The 12516-nt window shown below is 40.5% G+C and overlaps 1 protein-coding gene across 1 annotated transcript; it reads right to left on the bottom strand.

Annotated features, from left to right (window-relative positions):
* Positions 1 to 4629: 4629 nt before the first annotated feature.
* Positions 4630 to 11884, bottom strand: LOC137874261 (dentin sialophosphoprotein-like). Its single transcript, XM_068712888.1, has 8 exons — positions 11831 to 11884; positions 11729 to 11746; positions 10847 to 10882; positions 10508 to 10540; positions 7920 to 9041; positions 5418 to 5459; positions 5158 to 5198; positions 4630 to 4796 (listed from the first exon to the last, which is right to left on the bottom strand). Exons 1-7 carry the CDS (start codon positions 11880 to 11882, stop codon positions 5191 to 5193), a joined length of 1311 nt encoding a protein of 436 aa, XP_068568989.1. The 5' UTR covers positions 11883 to 11884; the 3' UTR covers positions 4630 to 4796; positions 5158 to 5190.
* Between the last annotated feature and the right edge of the window lie 632 nt (positions 11885 to 12516).

Genomic DNA, 12516 nt, shown 5'->3' with positions numbered 1-12516 from the left:
CCTGAGACTGTTCCCAGTTCACCCTCCAGCATCCTGTCTTCCTTCTGTGTCGTTGGGGCTCTCTTTTGGAGCATTGAGGAAAAGGTCAGACTATCCTCCCAACCAGTTGTTTCTTTCTGTTTCTACCCAGAAACATGGGGGAACATGTGTGCTCGCAACAAGGTCTCCCGGTACCCACCTCCAGGTCCCCTGCGACCAGAAGGTTCAGAAGGTAACACTGTCGTCCTCACGCTGGTAGACTAATGGTTTATTTCATACCTCTGCCATGCTGTGTCATGTTTTCCGTATCCATGGTTTCCCTCGGGATGTGGTGTCGGACCGGGGCCCCAGTTTTAGGAAGCCTTCTGTTCCTCCTCTGCGTTATGGTCAGTCTCTCCTCTGAATACCATCTTCGGTCCAACGAACAGACCGTTCGCATTGCACAGTTGGAGACTTGCTTACGCCACCTCATCTCTTAGAATCCTGCTTCCTGGAGGAGCCATCTCATCTGGGTCAAATATGCCTATAAGACCTCGCCCTGTTCCGCTCCTGGTCTCTCACCTGTTGTTATCGTTACCAGCCACCACTGTTTTCTGACCTGGAGGTCGTGGTGAGCGTCACGTCTCGGCCTGTTTCCTAAGACCTTATGTTTTTCTTATTTTATCATTTGTCAGTATTTTCTGTTTTATTTTGTGTTACTGACCTCTCCTCTCGTTAAAGGTAATTTTACTTCCTGTCTTTGTGATGGTCTGCCCCACCCCTGATTGGATCCAGCTGTTTCTAATCACCTGCACCTCCTCAATGTATTTAAACCCTGTGTCTCTGTGCTTCTGTGCCTTTGTGTTCATATCTTTTCAGTAGAGCAGTAAGTACATTCATGTCTTTATAAGTAGAGCTGTAAGTACTTTCATATCTTTTAAGTAGAGCAGTAAGTACTTTCATGTCTTTATAAGTAGAGCTGTAAGTACTTTCATATCTTTTAAGTAGAGCTGTAAATACTTTCATGTCTTTTAAGTAGAGCTGTAAGTAATTTCATATCTTTTAAGTAGAGCTGTAAATACTTTCATGTCTTTTAAGTAGAGCTATAAATACTTTCATGTCTTTTAAGTAGAGCTGTACTGAATAGTTTGAAGCTTCATAATGAAGGCGACAGATTGAAATATGTCAACATGTTTGTAAAGTCCAAAAGTAAACATTTATGAAAATAGAGAGATCACTTTTAAAATTAATTTGTTTATCTAACAAAGTATTTTGATGAATCCATGTTTTTGCTGAGATGGAAAAATACTTCTCATTAAATTAGATCTGATCATAAAAATGTGTTTTTGTAAAATAAACGTGTGTGTGTGTGTGTGTGTGTGTGTGTGTGTGTGTGTGTGTGTGTGTGTGTGTGTGTGTGTGTGTGTGTGTGTGTGTGTGTGTGTGTGTGTGTGTGTGTGTGTGTGTGTGTGTGTGTGTGTGTGTCACTTTATTAAAGTGATACCGAGCTGCAGAGAAAAAGTTGCCAACATTCCTCTGAACTGCATCCATAACGACCCCCCCCCCCCCCCCCCCCAAACCACCGTCTCTCCTAAACCTGAACCTGCCTCAGTAACTGAAGGACCTGAAACTCTGCACGTCCAAACATCCAACAGGATTTAGGAAATAAAACCTCCACAGAGCTCCATTAGGTGTGTGTGTGTGTGTGTGTGTGTGTGTGTGTGTGTGTGTGTGTGTGTGTGTGTGTGTGTGTGTGTGTGTGTGTGTGTGTGTGTGTGTGTGTGTGTGTGTGTGTGTGTGTGTGTGTGTGTGCGCGCAGGCGGGTTACCTGTGTTGATGTGAGCCGGTGCTCCAGATAATCAGTACACTTCTTGTATTTAGAGCATCCTGGCTACTGTACTATTACAGTAATTGTATTTCTTGTATCACAATATTATCCTGATGATCATTAAACATATAATGAATTGGCACTAAAACATACTGACATGACTTTATCTTACATTTTGTAAAGAAACAAATTAGTTAAATTAAATGAGGTGATCATGAATCACAAGGTGCTTCAATAAAGGATCAATAAAAAAGCCACATTGCGTGAGTCTGTTATTTCTTACATGATAATTATCTTTCACTTCTCGACCTAAAACAATATTTACTCTGAAATTTACGACGAGTGTTTGAGTGTTTTTTTTTTATATAAAATAATATATCATTGTAGTTTTATTTATTTCAGGCATCCTGTATGAGAGACTGAGCAGATTTTTAAATGACACGTTACAAAACCCACAGAGCTTCTAAAACCCACTGACATTCTGTGCTTTTATTTTGAAGTGAGCTTCCTGTTGTCTGTGGGAATCAGGGCAGAACATGAGTCTGCATCAATCTGCAGCAGGACATCCTGAAACCAGAACCCAGCTGGAGCCGAGCTGGACTCTGGGATCAGGTCCAGAGAAGGAATTAAAGGCACTTTGAGGTATATTCTGGTCCAGCTCGGTTCTGAATGACTGCAGCTCACCGGGACCTTTTGATCCTGACGTCCGACTGAAACCAAGAGCTGTGGGACAGACGAGTAACATGAACCCTGAGACTCTGGATCAGAAACTAAAAGGTCTGCACACAAGAAGAAAATACAAATAAACATTTAAAACATCTTGAAATAACACGAGTTAGATGAGGTCTAACCCGTGGATAGAGATGGACATGAGTATTAATCATTATATACTGCCTATATATATATATATATATATATATATATATATAGGCAGTATATATATATATATATATATATATATATATATATATATATATATATATATATATACATGATCAATAGAGGTGCTGCCACTACAAGAAACGTAACATTTAGATGAGAGGTCAACAGAAGGTCAGATTTAGGAGCTCAGACGCTGATCTGATTTCAAAAAAGGATTTCAAAAAGTGAGGCATCACTGAACCCGAGAGGTGGAAGGAGTACTCTCATATAGTTTATTTCAGTAAAAGTTGTTGTCCCACAGTGTAGAAATACTCTGTAACAACTAAAAGTCCTCCATTCCACATTTTAATTCATCAGCATCAAAATATACCGAAAGTAAAAGTACTCATGATGCAGAATGATTTATTATATTATTGTGTAATAATATGGATTCATTAATGTGTTCATCACTTTAAGGGCTGGTAGATGTGCACATCATTTTTTAGGAAGTTTCTGATTCTTTACAATTTTGTTTTGTTTGTCGCTGCTTTGACTTAAGAAGAATACGAACTTCTTTCTCCTCTGCTCAGGTGTGTGTCTCATGTGAAGGTAAATCTATTCTCACACATATCGCCCTGTCAGCTGAAAAAGGCTTATTTTACACACAGCCTTTGTCTTTGTTTCTTATTCCTTGATGTGTGAATGAGAGTCAGTTAACCTCTGATGACCTGAGGTCAGATTTCATTCATCGTCTCAGAGAAACTTTATCTGCTACATCTCAGGAGTCACTCTTCCATACCAGCAACTGTGGCAGCAGGCAACCTGACTCCTCCCCCTCCAGCACACCTGTTGATGATTGCTGGTTATGAGCTGCAGTTTTGTGAAACATGTAGTGTTGTTAAAAATCAGTGGTGGGCCGTCAGGGCCAGCAAAGTCTTCTCTGCTGGCCTAGACAGAATCACAAAGTTATAACTATTTTGTAATTTGATGATTTTTCATAGACACACTACATGTATTATACATTTTTTTCTTTTGTGTTGTTTTTATGATATGGTTCATATTGTTCCTCTGATGTGAATCATATTTGAATGGTGCTCTCAGTGAGTGGATGAATGAGTGTTTTAGCGCCGCAGTTTTGCTGGAATGTGCAGAGGCCTATTGAATCGTGTTATTTGGCTTTTATGTTATTCTACATGCTTTGTTGTCATATAAATATATGTGACTGGTTCTTGGTAGTTTGTTCATGTCATTGTGTTAATCACACTGATTTTGACTTTATGCATTGTCTGTTAATGACCAGCATCCCGTCATGCTGGCGTCATAATGAGGTTATTAAGAGGTGGTTCAACTGTATTAGGACAGCACTGAAGGCCCAGGTATAAAATACAAGGCCCAACACTGATATGTGTTTATTAAATATGATAGTGTTATGAACTAACTGTGTTTATTAAATATGATACAATGTTATGAACTGACTGTGTTTATTAAACATGATACAGTGTTATGAACTCTGTTTATTAAATATGATACAGTGTTATGAACTGTGTTTATTAAATATGATACAGTGTTATAACTGTGTTTATTAAACATGAAACAGTGTTATGAACTGTGTTTATTAAATATGATACAGTGTTATAACTGTGTTTATTAAACATGAAACAGTGTTATGAACTGTATTTATTAAATATGATACAGTGTTATGAACTGTATTTATTGAAGTGTATGATTAAAGATCAGTAACATAGTCAGTATATGATGACAGGTCAATGGTTATGATTGTTTCACTATAGTAAAGATTCAGGGACTCTGGGTTTTGACAGTTCAAACTTTATTAGCAGTTCCTCTGTGTGAACACAGACCCACAGAGCAGATCTCACATGTTTCTGCATTAGACTGAAGGCAGACAGACAGGCAGAGAGAGACAGACAGATTAAAGGACGAGCACACAGAGACCTAGACAGTCGATTGGTGTCAGACAGATTTTTCAAACCAAAGCCAGAGTTACATTGAAAATGGAGACAACCAATCAGGAAAGAGCTGAGGAGCGAAAACAAACAGGAAGCTGAAGGTTGAAGTTTAGTTGCAGTTTAGCATTTTGTTGCTGCTCTTGCTGTTGTCATAGCAACTGTAGTCCACTGTGGGCTTGACTCTGATTGGGAGAAACACAAACATATTTTTTACTATATTTATTGATCTTTATTAAAAAAAACACAGCACAACTGAATAATGGTCTTTGAATTATTGAAAAGTGAGTTGATGTAAGACAAAAATATTTTAGCTAAGCGATGATAGAAATGACTTTCTTCATTTTAATAAAACTGTTTGTCTCTCATCAGCAGTGTTGTTTTTTTTCCCATTTTAAGTATAAAGTTATGCATTTAATGTGAAACCCAGCAGTTAGTGTCAACTTATAGTTACAAAAAAGACTGCTGGTCATTTTGTAATTTGATGATAACCACCTAAATCTGTTATTAGAGGTGAATCAGTGATGATATAGGGAGTGATGGTACCTGCAGTTGGTGAGCTTCCACAGTTCAGAGTATCTAAGTTGCTGTGAAAAGAAAAACAATAAAACAATGACTCAAATGTAGGACCTTTATGGTCTTCTCAATAAGACAGCATGGCACAGATAAAGTCTCTCACTGCTGGTTTAAGAGGTCACTGAACACTAGACTGAAATACTCTGATGCTCTAATTGTTTCTCAAAGCTGCATCTGAACTGTGATTGGCTGTGAGATGGTGTGATGTCACAGTAGGGTGTGGTCTTTACCCTTTGTGGCAATGGAGTCATCAGGTTGGTCAGTAGATGGCGCTGCAACAAGAAACAACATGAGAATTCATGAACCCTAAACAAACTCCTTTTGTAACTTTGGTTCTGTGAGTCTTCAGCCTTTTCTAAGGATGACTCAATTTCTTTGTATAACTTCTGAATTCATCTTTTTCACACCTGAATGTTTACCTGTTCTTTGTCTTCTCTACATTAACTCTTTATCTTTTGTGTTCTTTGTTGAATTCTGTCAAATCTTGATCTTTGATGTATTTAAGCATTTGAATTCTTCACTTTGATCTCTAGATTTTCCATCCTAACCTTTTCTTAGTCTTAAACCTCTTGTAAGGGGCTGAGGGATAGTTAGAGTTTCTCTTCTACCCTTTATATCCAAAACACTTGAACGTGCTGTCTTTAACCAACTGTCTTCCTATCTCCACCAGAACAGCCTTTTGGACCCCCACCAGTCCGGGTTCAAGGTGGGTCAGTCGACAGAGACAGCCCTTCTTGCGGTGACAGAGTCGCTTCACACCGCGAGAGCTAACTCGCTCTCCTCGGTCCTGATCCTCCTGGACCTGTCTGCGGCGTTTGACACTGTGAACCACCAGATCCTCCTCTCCACCCTCGAGGGGATGGGCGTCGCAGGCTCTGCATTCTCCCCGTTTGCATCCTACCTGACAGGTCGATCCTACCAGGTGACCTGGAGGGGGGCCGTGTCGGAACCACGTATACTGACTACGGGGGTTCCACAAGGTTCAGTCCTGGGCCCCCTTCTCTTCTCGCTCTACACAACATCTCTGGGTTCTGTTATTCGCTCGCATGACTTCTCCTACCATTGTTATGCCGATGACACCCAGCTGGTCTTGTCATTTCCCCCCGGTGACACCCAAGTGGAGACACGTATCTCTGCGCGCTTGGCTGACATCTCGAAGTGGATGATGACAAACCACCTCAAGCTCAACCTAGACAAAACCGAGCTACTGTTCCTCCCGGGGAAGGGTTGCCCGCACCGGGACCTGTCCATCACCATTGATGATACCGTGGTGATGCTGACTCGGACTGCGAGGAACCTGGTTGTGACCCTGGATGACCAACTGTCGTTCTCAGCAAACATTGCATCCGTTACACGCTCCTGCAGATTCTTGCTCTACAACATCAGGAGGATTCTCCTCTTCCTCACTGACGAGACGGTGCTCATCCAGGCTCTTATCATCTCCGGCCTGGACTACTGCAACTCTCTACTCGCCGGGTCGGCCATCAGACCTCTGGAGCTTGTCCAAAAAGCTGAAGTTCGCCTGGTGTTCAATCGCCCCAAGTTCTCCCACACAACTTCCTTTCTCCGTTCTCTACACTGGCTCCCTGTAAGAGCTCATCCAGTTTAAGACTCTGGTGCTAGAATACAGGGCAGTGAAAGGAACAGCTCCTTCCTATCTCCAGGCCACAGTCAAGCCCCACACCCCCGCCCGACCACTTCGTTCCGCTGCCTCGGGGCAATCGACCCGGTCACGTCTGTTTTCTGTCCTGGTTCCACAATGGTGGAATGAACTCCCCACTGACGTCAGGACAGCAGAGTCGCTGCCCATCTTTCATCAGGCTGAAAAACATCTCTTCAGGAAGTGCTACCCTGAGCCTTCCACTCAGCACTTATTGTATTCATATTACTTATAGCACTAACTATATATTGGCTCTGAGTTATGCTCTGCTTCATGCTCTTAGATGCTTGTTTGGAAAAGGAGATGTACTTATGACTTCTGGTGACTAGTAGTTCTGTTGAATACCCATGTTGAATGCACTTATTGTAAGTCGATTTGGATAAAAGCGTCTGCTAAATGACTGTAATGTAATGTAATGTAATTAGAGGAATCTACGTTCCAGCCAGAAGGCTCCACCCACTCCTTCAGCATTGGGATCAGGTGTGGGAGGAGACACACCTGGAGCTGATCTCCTCATCAGGGAGATGAACAAATGTGAAGCAGAAAACTGATAATAGAGAACATGCATCAAGAGGAGGAGAGTCACTGCTCCCTAAGATCTCCAGGGTTGGAGAAAGTTGAGACCGGTAAGTCGTCTAGCGGCCCGGCGGAAATAGTTTATATTTTCTAGTTTTGTGCTAGAGCTCTGGACTGAGCTAGGTTTTCTGTTGTTTTGTGTTTCTTGAATTTTGTTTAATTAAATACCCTGACAACCTGCAGAACTGCCTTTGATTGCTGTGCTGCCATGTGTTCCTGTGTCCTCCGTACTGTCCTGTTACACTCTGACTTCTTTTGTTTGTCTGAATCTTTAAAACTTTAAATTCTTCAATATAAAGTACATGAACTCTGATTTCTTGATCCTGGTTTTTACGTTCTTCATGTTGACTTCTGAAAACTTCATCTAGACCTTCTGCATCTTAATTCTACATTCATGTGGTCTAAGATAAAGACCACATGAACTCTTCTCACTTCTGAATGTTTGACAAACACAAAGAACTTATGAACTCTGACCAATGCGGGTATTCTGTTTTACCTTCAGTGGAGGTGGCAGTTTCTTGAATCTTCTGATCAGGTTCCTCTGCGTTGCCAGAGTCGTCTGTTGCATCCCCAATATCAGAGTTGTCTTCACTACTGTTCTCGCTGGTAAGACTGTCATCAATCTCTGGGCTCCCGTCCTGAACATCATCTGTTGCTACATTCTCCTCTGGGGAGCTATCATCTCCAGCTGTGTCCACTGTTTGTTCCTCACTCTCTGCTATGTTCTCCTCTGGTGAGCTATCATCTCCCGCTGTCTCCACTGTTTGCTCCTCACTCTCTGCTGCGTTCTCCTCTGGTGAGTTATCATCTCCAGCTGTCTCCACTGTTTGCTCCTCACTCTCTGCTACGTTCTCCTCTGGTGAGCTATCATCTCCAGCTGTCTCCACTGTTGGCTCCTCGGTATCTGCTACGTTCTCCTCTGGTAAGCTATCATCTCCAGCTGTCTCCACTGTTTGCTCCTCAGTATCTGCTACGTTCTCCTCTGGTAAGCTATCATCTCCAGCAGTCTCCACTGTTTGTTCCTCACTCTCTGCTACATTCTCCTCTGGTGAGCTATCATCTCCAGCTGTGTCCACTGTTTGCTCCTCAGTATCTGCTACACTCTCCTCTGGTGAACTATCATCTCCAGCTGTGTCCACTGTTTGCTCCTCAGTATCTGCTACACTCTCCTCTGGTGAACTATCATCTCCAGCTGTCTCCACTGTTTGTTCCTCACTCTCTGCTACACTCTCCTCTGGTGAACTATCATCTCCAGCTGTGTCCACTGTTTGCTCCTCACTCTCTGCTACATTCTCCTCTAGTGAGCTATCATCTCCAGCTGTCTCCACTGTTTGCTCCTCACTCTCTGCTACATTATCCTCTAGTGAGCTATCATCTCCAGCTGTGTCCACTGTTTGCTCCTCACTCTCTGCTGCATTCTCCTCTAGTGAGCTATCATCTCCAGCTGTGTCCACTGTTTGCTCCTCCCTCTCTGCTACATTCTGTAGTGAGCTATCATCTACGGAGTCAACTAGTTGCTCCTCAGTCTCCGCCACGGTGAGTTCCTGCTGGCTGTCACTGGCATCCTCCGCTAAATTCACGTTAGTTTGATCATCAGTTCCAGTTTCAGAGATCATATCTGTGGATTAAAGATGTTGTACTTTTATCAATCATGCCTTGTAAAGTAGAAGTCGTAGTCATGCAATACCTCCTGCAGTATAAGTCGTACTAATGCAGTAATTCCTGCAGTACAAGTTATAATAATACAATACCTCCTGCAGTATAAGTTGTAGTAATGCGGTGTCTCCTGCAGTATAAGTTGTAGTCATGCTGTGTCTCCTGCAGTATAAGTCACAGTAATGTTGTGTCTCCTGCAGTATAAGTTGTAGTAATGCGGTGTCTCCTGCAGTATAAGTTGTAGTAAATCTGTGTCTCCTGCAGTATAAGTTGTAGTAATGCTGTGTCTCCTGCAGTATAAGTTGTAGTCATGCTGTGTCTCCTGCAGTATAAGTTGTAGTAATGCGGTGTCTCCTGCAGTATAAGTCACAGTAATGCTGTGTCTCCTGTAGTATAAGTCACAGTAATGCTGTGTCTCCTGCAGTATAAGTTGTAGTCATGCTGTGTCTCCTGCAGTATAAGTTGTAGTAATGCTGTGTCTCCTGCAGTATAAGTTGTAGTCATGCTGTGTCTCCTGCAGTATAAGTTGTAGTCATGCGGTGTCTCCTGCAGTATAAGTTGTAGTAATGCGGTGTCTCCTGCAGTATAAGTTGTAGTTATGCGGTGTCTTCTGCAGTATAAGTCACAGCAATGCAGTACCTCCTGCAGTAAAAGTTACAGTAATGAAGTTCCTTCCCGTAGTATAAGTCGTAGTAATGCAGTTCCTTCCGCAGCATAGGTTGTAGTAATGCAGTATCTCCTTTAGTACATGTGGTATCGATGCAGAACTTCCTGCAGTATAATAATATTATTAAAGTACCTCCTGCAGTACATTTCAAAGTAATGCAGTACATCCAATGCCGATCCTTTTGCAGTATAATTAGTAGTAATGAGGTCATTTCTGCAGTATAAGTAGTAGTAATGAGGTATTTCCCACAATATAAGTCGTATTAATGAGGTACTTTCTGCAGTATAAGTTGTATTAATGAGGTCATTTCTGCAGTATATGTTGCAGTAAGGAGGTACTTTTTGCAGTATGTCGTATTATTGCAGTAACTCCCGCAGTATAAGTTATAGTAATGAGGTACTTCCTGCAGTATAAGTTGTAGTAATGAGTTACATTCTGCAGTATAAGTAGTAATGAGGTACTGTTTGCAGTATAAGTTGTAGTAATGAGATATTTTCCACAGTATAAGTCGTAGTACTGAGGTACTTTCTGCAGTATACAGTAAGTCGTATTAATGAGGTACTTTCTGCAGTATAAGTTGTAGTAATGAGGTACTTTCTGCAGTATGTCATAGTAATGACTTATAGAATGCTAATACAACTAACAGCATTTGATCATTTTATTTGAAGCTGCAGCGTTCCAACAAATGGAAAAAATCTTTGTCTTTGCTTCAGTTCAGACACATTACATTTAAATTCAGAATTTATAATTAAGACACATACCCTGACCTTGTGCTTCAGTTGCCTCAGTTGAATCTGAAAGAGACAGATCAACAGAACAATGTGTTTCCTTGTATGCTGTTAGGGAATTAGAAGTAGCAGTAGTTATGACAGTAGCAGCAGTAGTTCTCTTATTGGCAGTTGTTGAAATAGCAGTAGGCTTTAGACAGACAGGTGAACAGACTGACCGGCTACCTTGAGACGGTCCATTAGAGGCTCTGCTCTCATGGAAACATGGACATGTTGTATATATTTCAAGTATACTGTAAGTTTAGTGTGTAATGTATATTGTGTAGTGTGTAACATACAATAAATTGTGTGGTGTGTCTGTGTTTGTATTACCATTGGCTGTTTTATCCAGCAGTGTTGCACTTATCTCTGAAATAGTAGAAACACACATACATAAAATAAGCTTTCATTATTTGTACTATTTCAATGAATAATAATGTTACAGAACGTAGTAAAAGAAAGATGAAGTGAAATAAATACGTCATAGTAAAATAAATTAATCACTGCACAATGCATGCCGCTTAGATTTGTGTCACCAGGCGCCGCAGTTGCTCTTCACCGACAACAAGACCCAGAGCATGATGGGAAACGTCTGGCTGTCGTCTGATGAAAAAGCTGATTGGCTCTTACTTACGACACACATCACGTTTTGTAGAAAATCCCATTTTTCTGTGTAATTTTAATATTTAACGTTAGATTGTTGGCTCTTAGTCTCATATTGTGCAACAAAGGTTCAATCTTAAAATATATTTTATGTGATTGATAATAAAGCTTATTTATAGAAAACGAGCAGAAAAGTGTGTCACAGTTAGACATAAAAAGAACAAAAGATAGCATACAATGCAGATTTCAACATAAATATACATTTATAAACACATATGAATATATCCAAATGTTGTCAGCAAAGTACAAGTAGCCTACAGATGAGATCTAACAGGATTTAACTATTTCTGTGACTTCCTGTTTATTCTTTGAAGGCTATTGGAAACCCTGTTGCTGCCGTCTGATCTCGTCCACTTTACAGTTCATCTTGAACAAACCTATTGTGAGTTTGATGTGATGTCTAAACAGGGAGTCTGTTGCACTCTGATTGGCTGCTCTGTTGTTTAGATTAGCTGATGTCATCAGGAGGTGCGACTTCTTCATAGGGTCAAAGGTCAAGGCTTCAACTTAACTAGAGGGTTCATTCATATTCTTTAAAAAGTGTATATTTACCGTCAGCTGTTGTTCCCTCTGCAAGACAATAAGACGCAAGATCAGACAGAGATAGAAAGACAGAAGGACGGAGAGCGAGAGAGAGATGTTGTCATAGCTTACCCGAGACTGGAGCTGCGAGAGAGACAGCTGCCATGGCAACAAGCAGCAACATAACACACCTGTAAACACATACACAAAGGGAACAGCAGCCTGTTTGCATCATGTTTTTCAAGCTGATGTCACACAGAAAGAAAGGCCAAAAAACATTCCACTAAGTCAAAATTAATAAATATTGTAATCATCTAAAAAGCTGTCACAAAATAACTGAATCGGATTGTTTGCTTTAAAAATGGAATGACATCAATATATGTATTATGTGTAAAAGATGTTGAACTGAAAGGTTTGAAAGAACATCAACTAAATACTGTAAAGTTAAGAATTTAAACTACAGAAGGTAAACTACAGAGTGTAAACTAATCTAAACATAAATCAAAGAGTTTTGACTAAAGGCTTAACTAAAGACTAAACTAAAGAACATGAATCAAAGAGTGTAAACTAAAGACTGTAAACTAAAGAACATAAATCCAAGAGTGTTAACTAAAGACTGTAAACTAAAGACTGTAAACTAAAGAACATAAATCAAAGTGTTAACTAAAGACTGTAAACTAAAGACTGTAAACTAAAGAACATAAATCAAAGTGTTAACTAAAGACTGTAAACTAAAGAACATAAATCAAAGAGTGTTAACTAAAGACTGTAAACTAAAGAACATAAATCAAAGAGTTTTGACTAAAGACTGTAAACTA

Source organism: Cebidichthys violaceus, unplaced genomic scaffold (assembly GCF_023349555.1).
Source record: "Cebidichthys violaceus isolate CVI_PGR_0920_01 unplaced genomic scaffold, fCebVio1.0.p SCAF_180, whole genome shotgun sequence".
NCBI classification, from domain to species: Eukaryota; Metazoa; Chordata; class Actinopteri; order Perciformes; family Stichaeidae; genus Cebidichthys; species Cebidichthys violaceus.
This window is presented reverse-complemented; position numbering and strand designations above follow the sequence as displayed.

Bases quoted from the DNA above. Each gene is read 5' to 3' on its own strand.
- LOC137874261 (XM_068712888.1), bottom strand. From the start codon at position 11,882: ATGTTGCTGCTTGTTGCCATGGCAGCTGTCTCTCTCGCAGCTCCAGTC. The intron at 10,541-10,846 runs GTAATACAAACA...TGTCTCTTTCAG, and splicing joins GCTGGATAAAACAGCCAATG to ATTCAACTGAGGCAACTGAA. The intron at 9,042-10,507 runs GTATGTGTCTTA...TTTAATCCACAG, and splicing joins AACTGAAGCACAAGGTCAGG to ATATGATCTCTGAAACTGGA.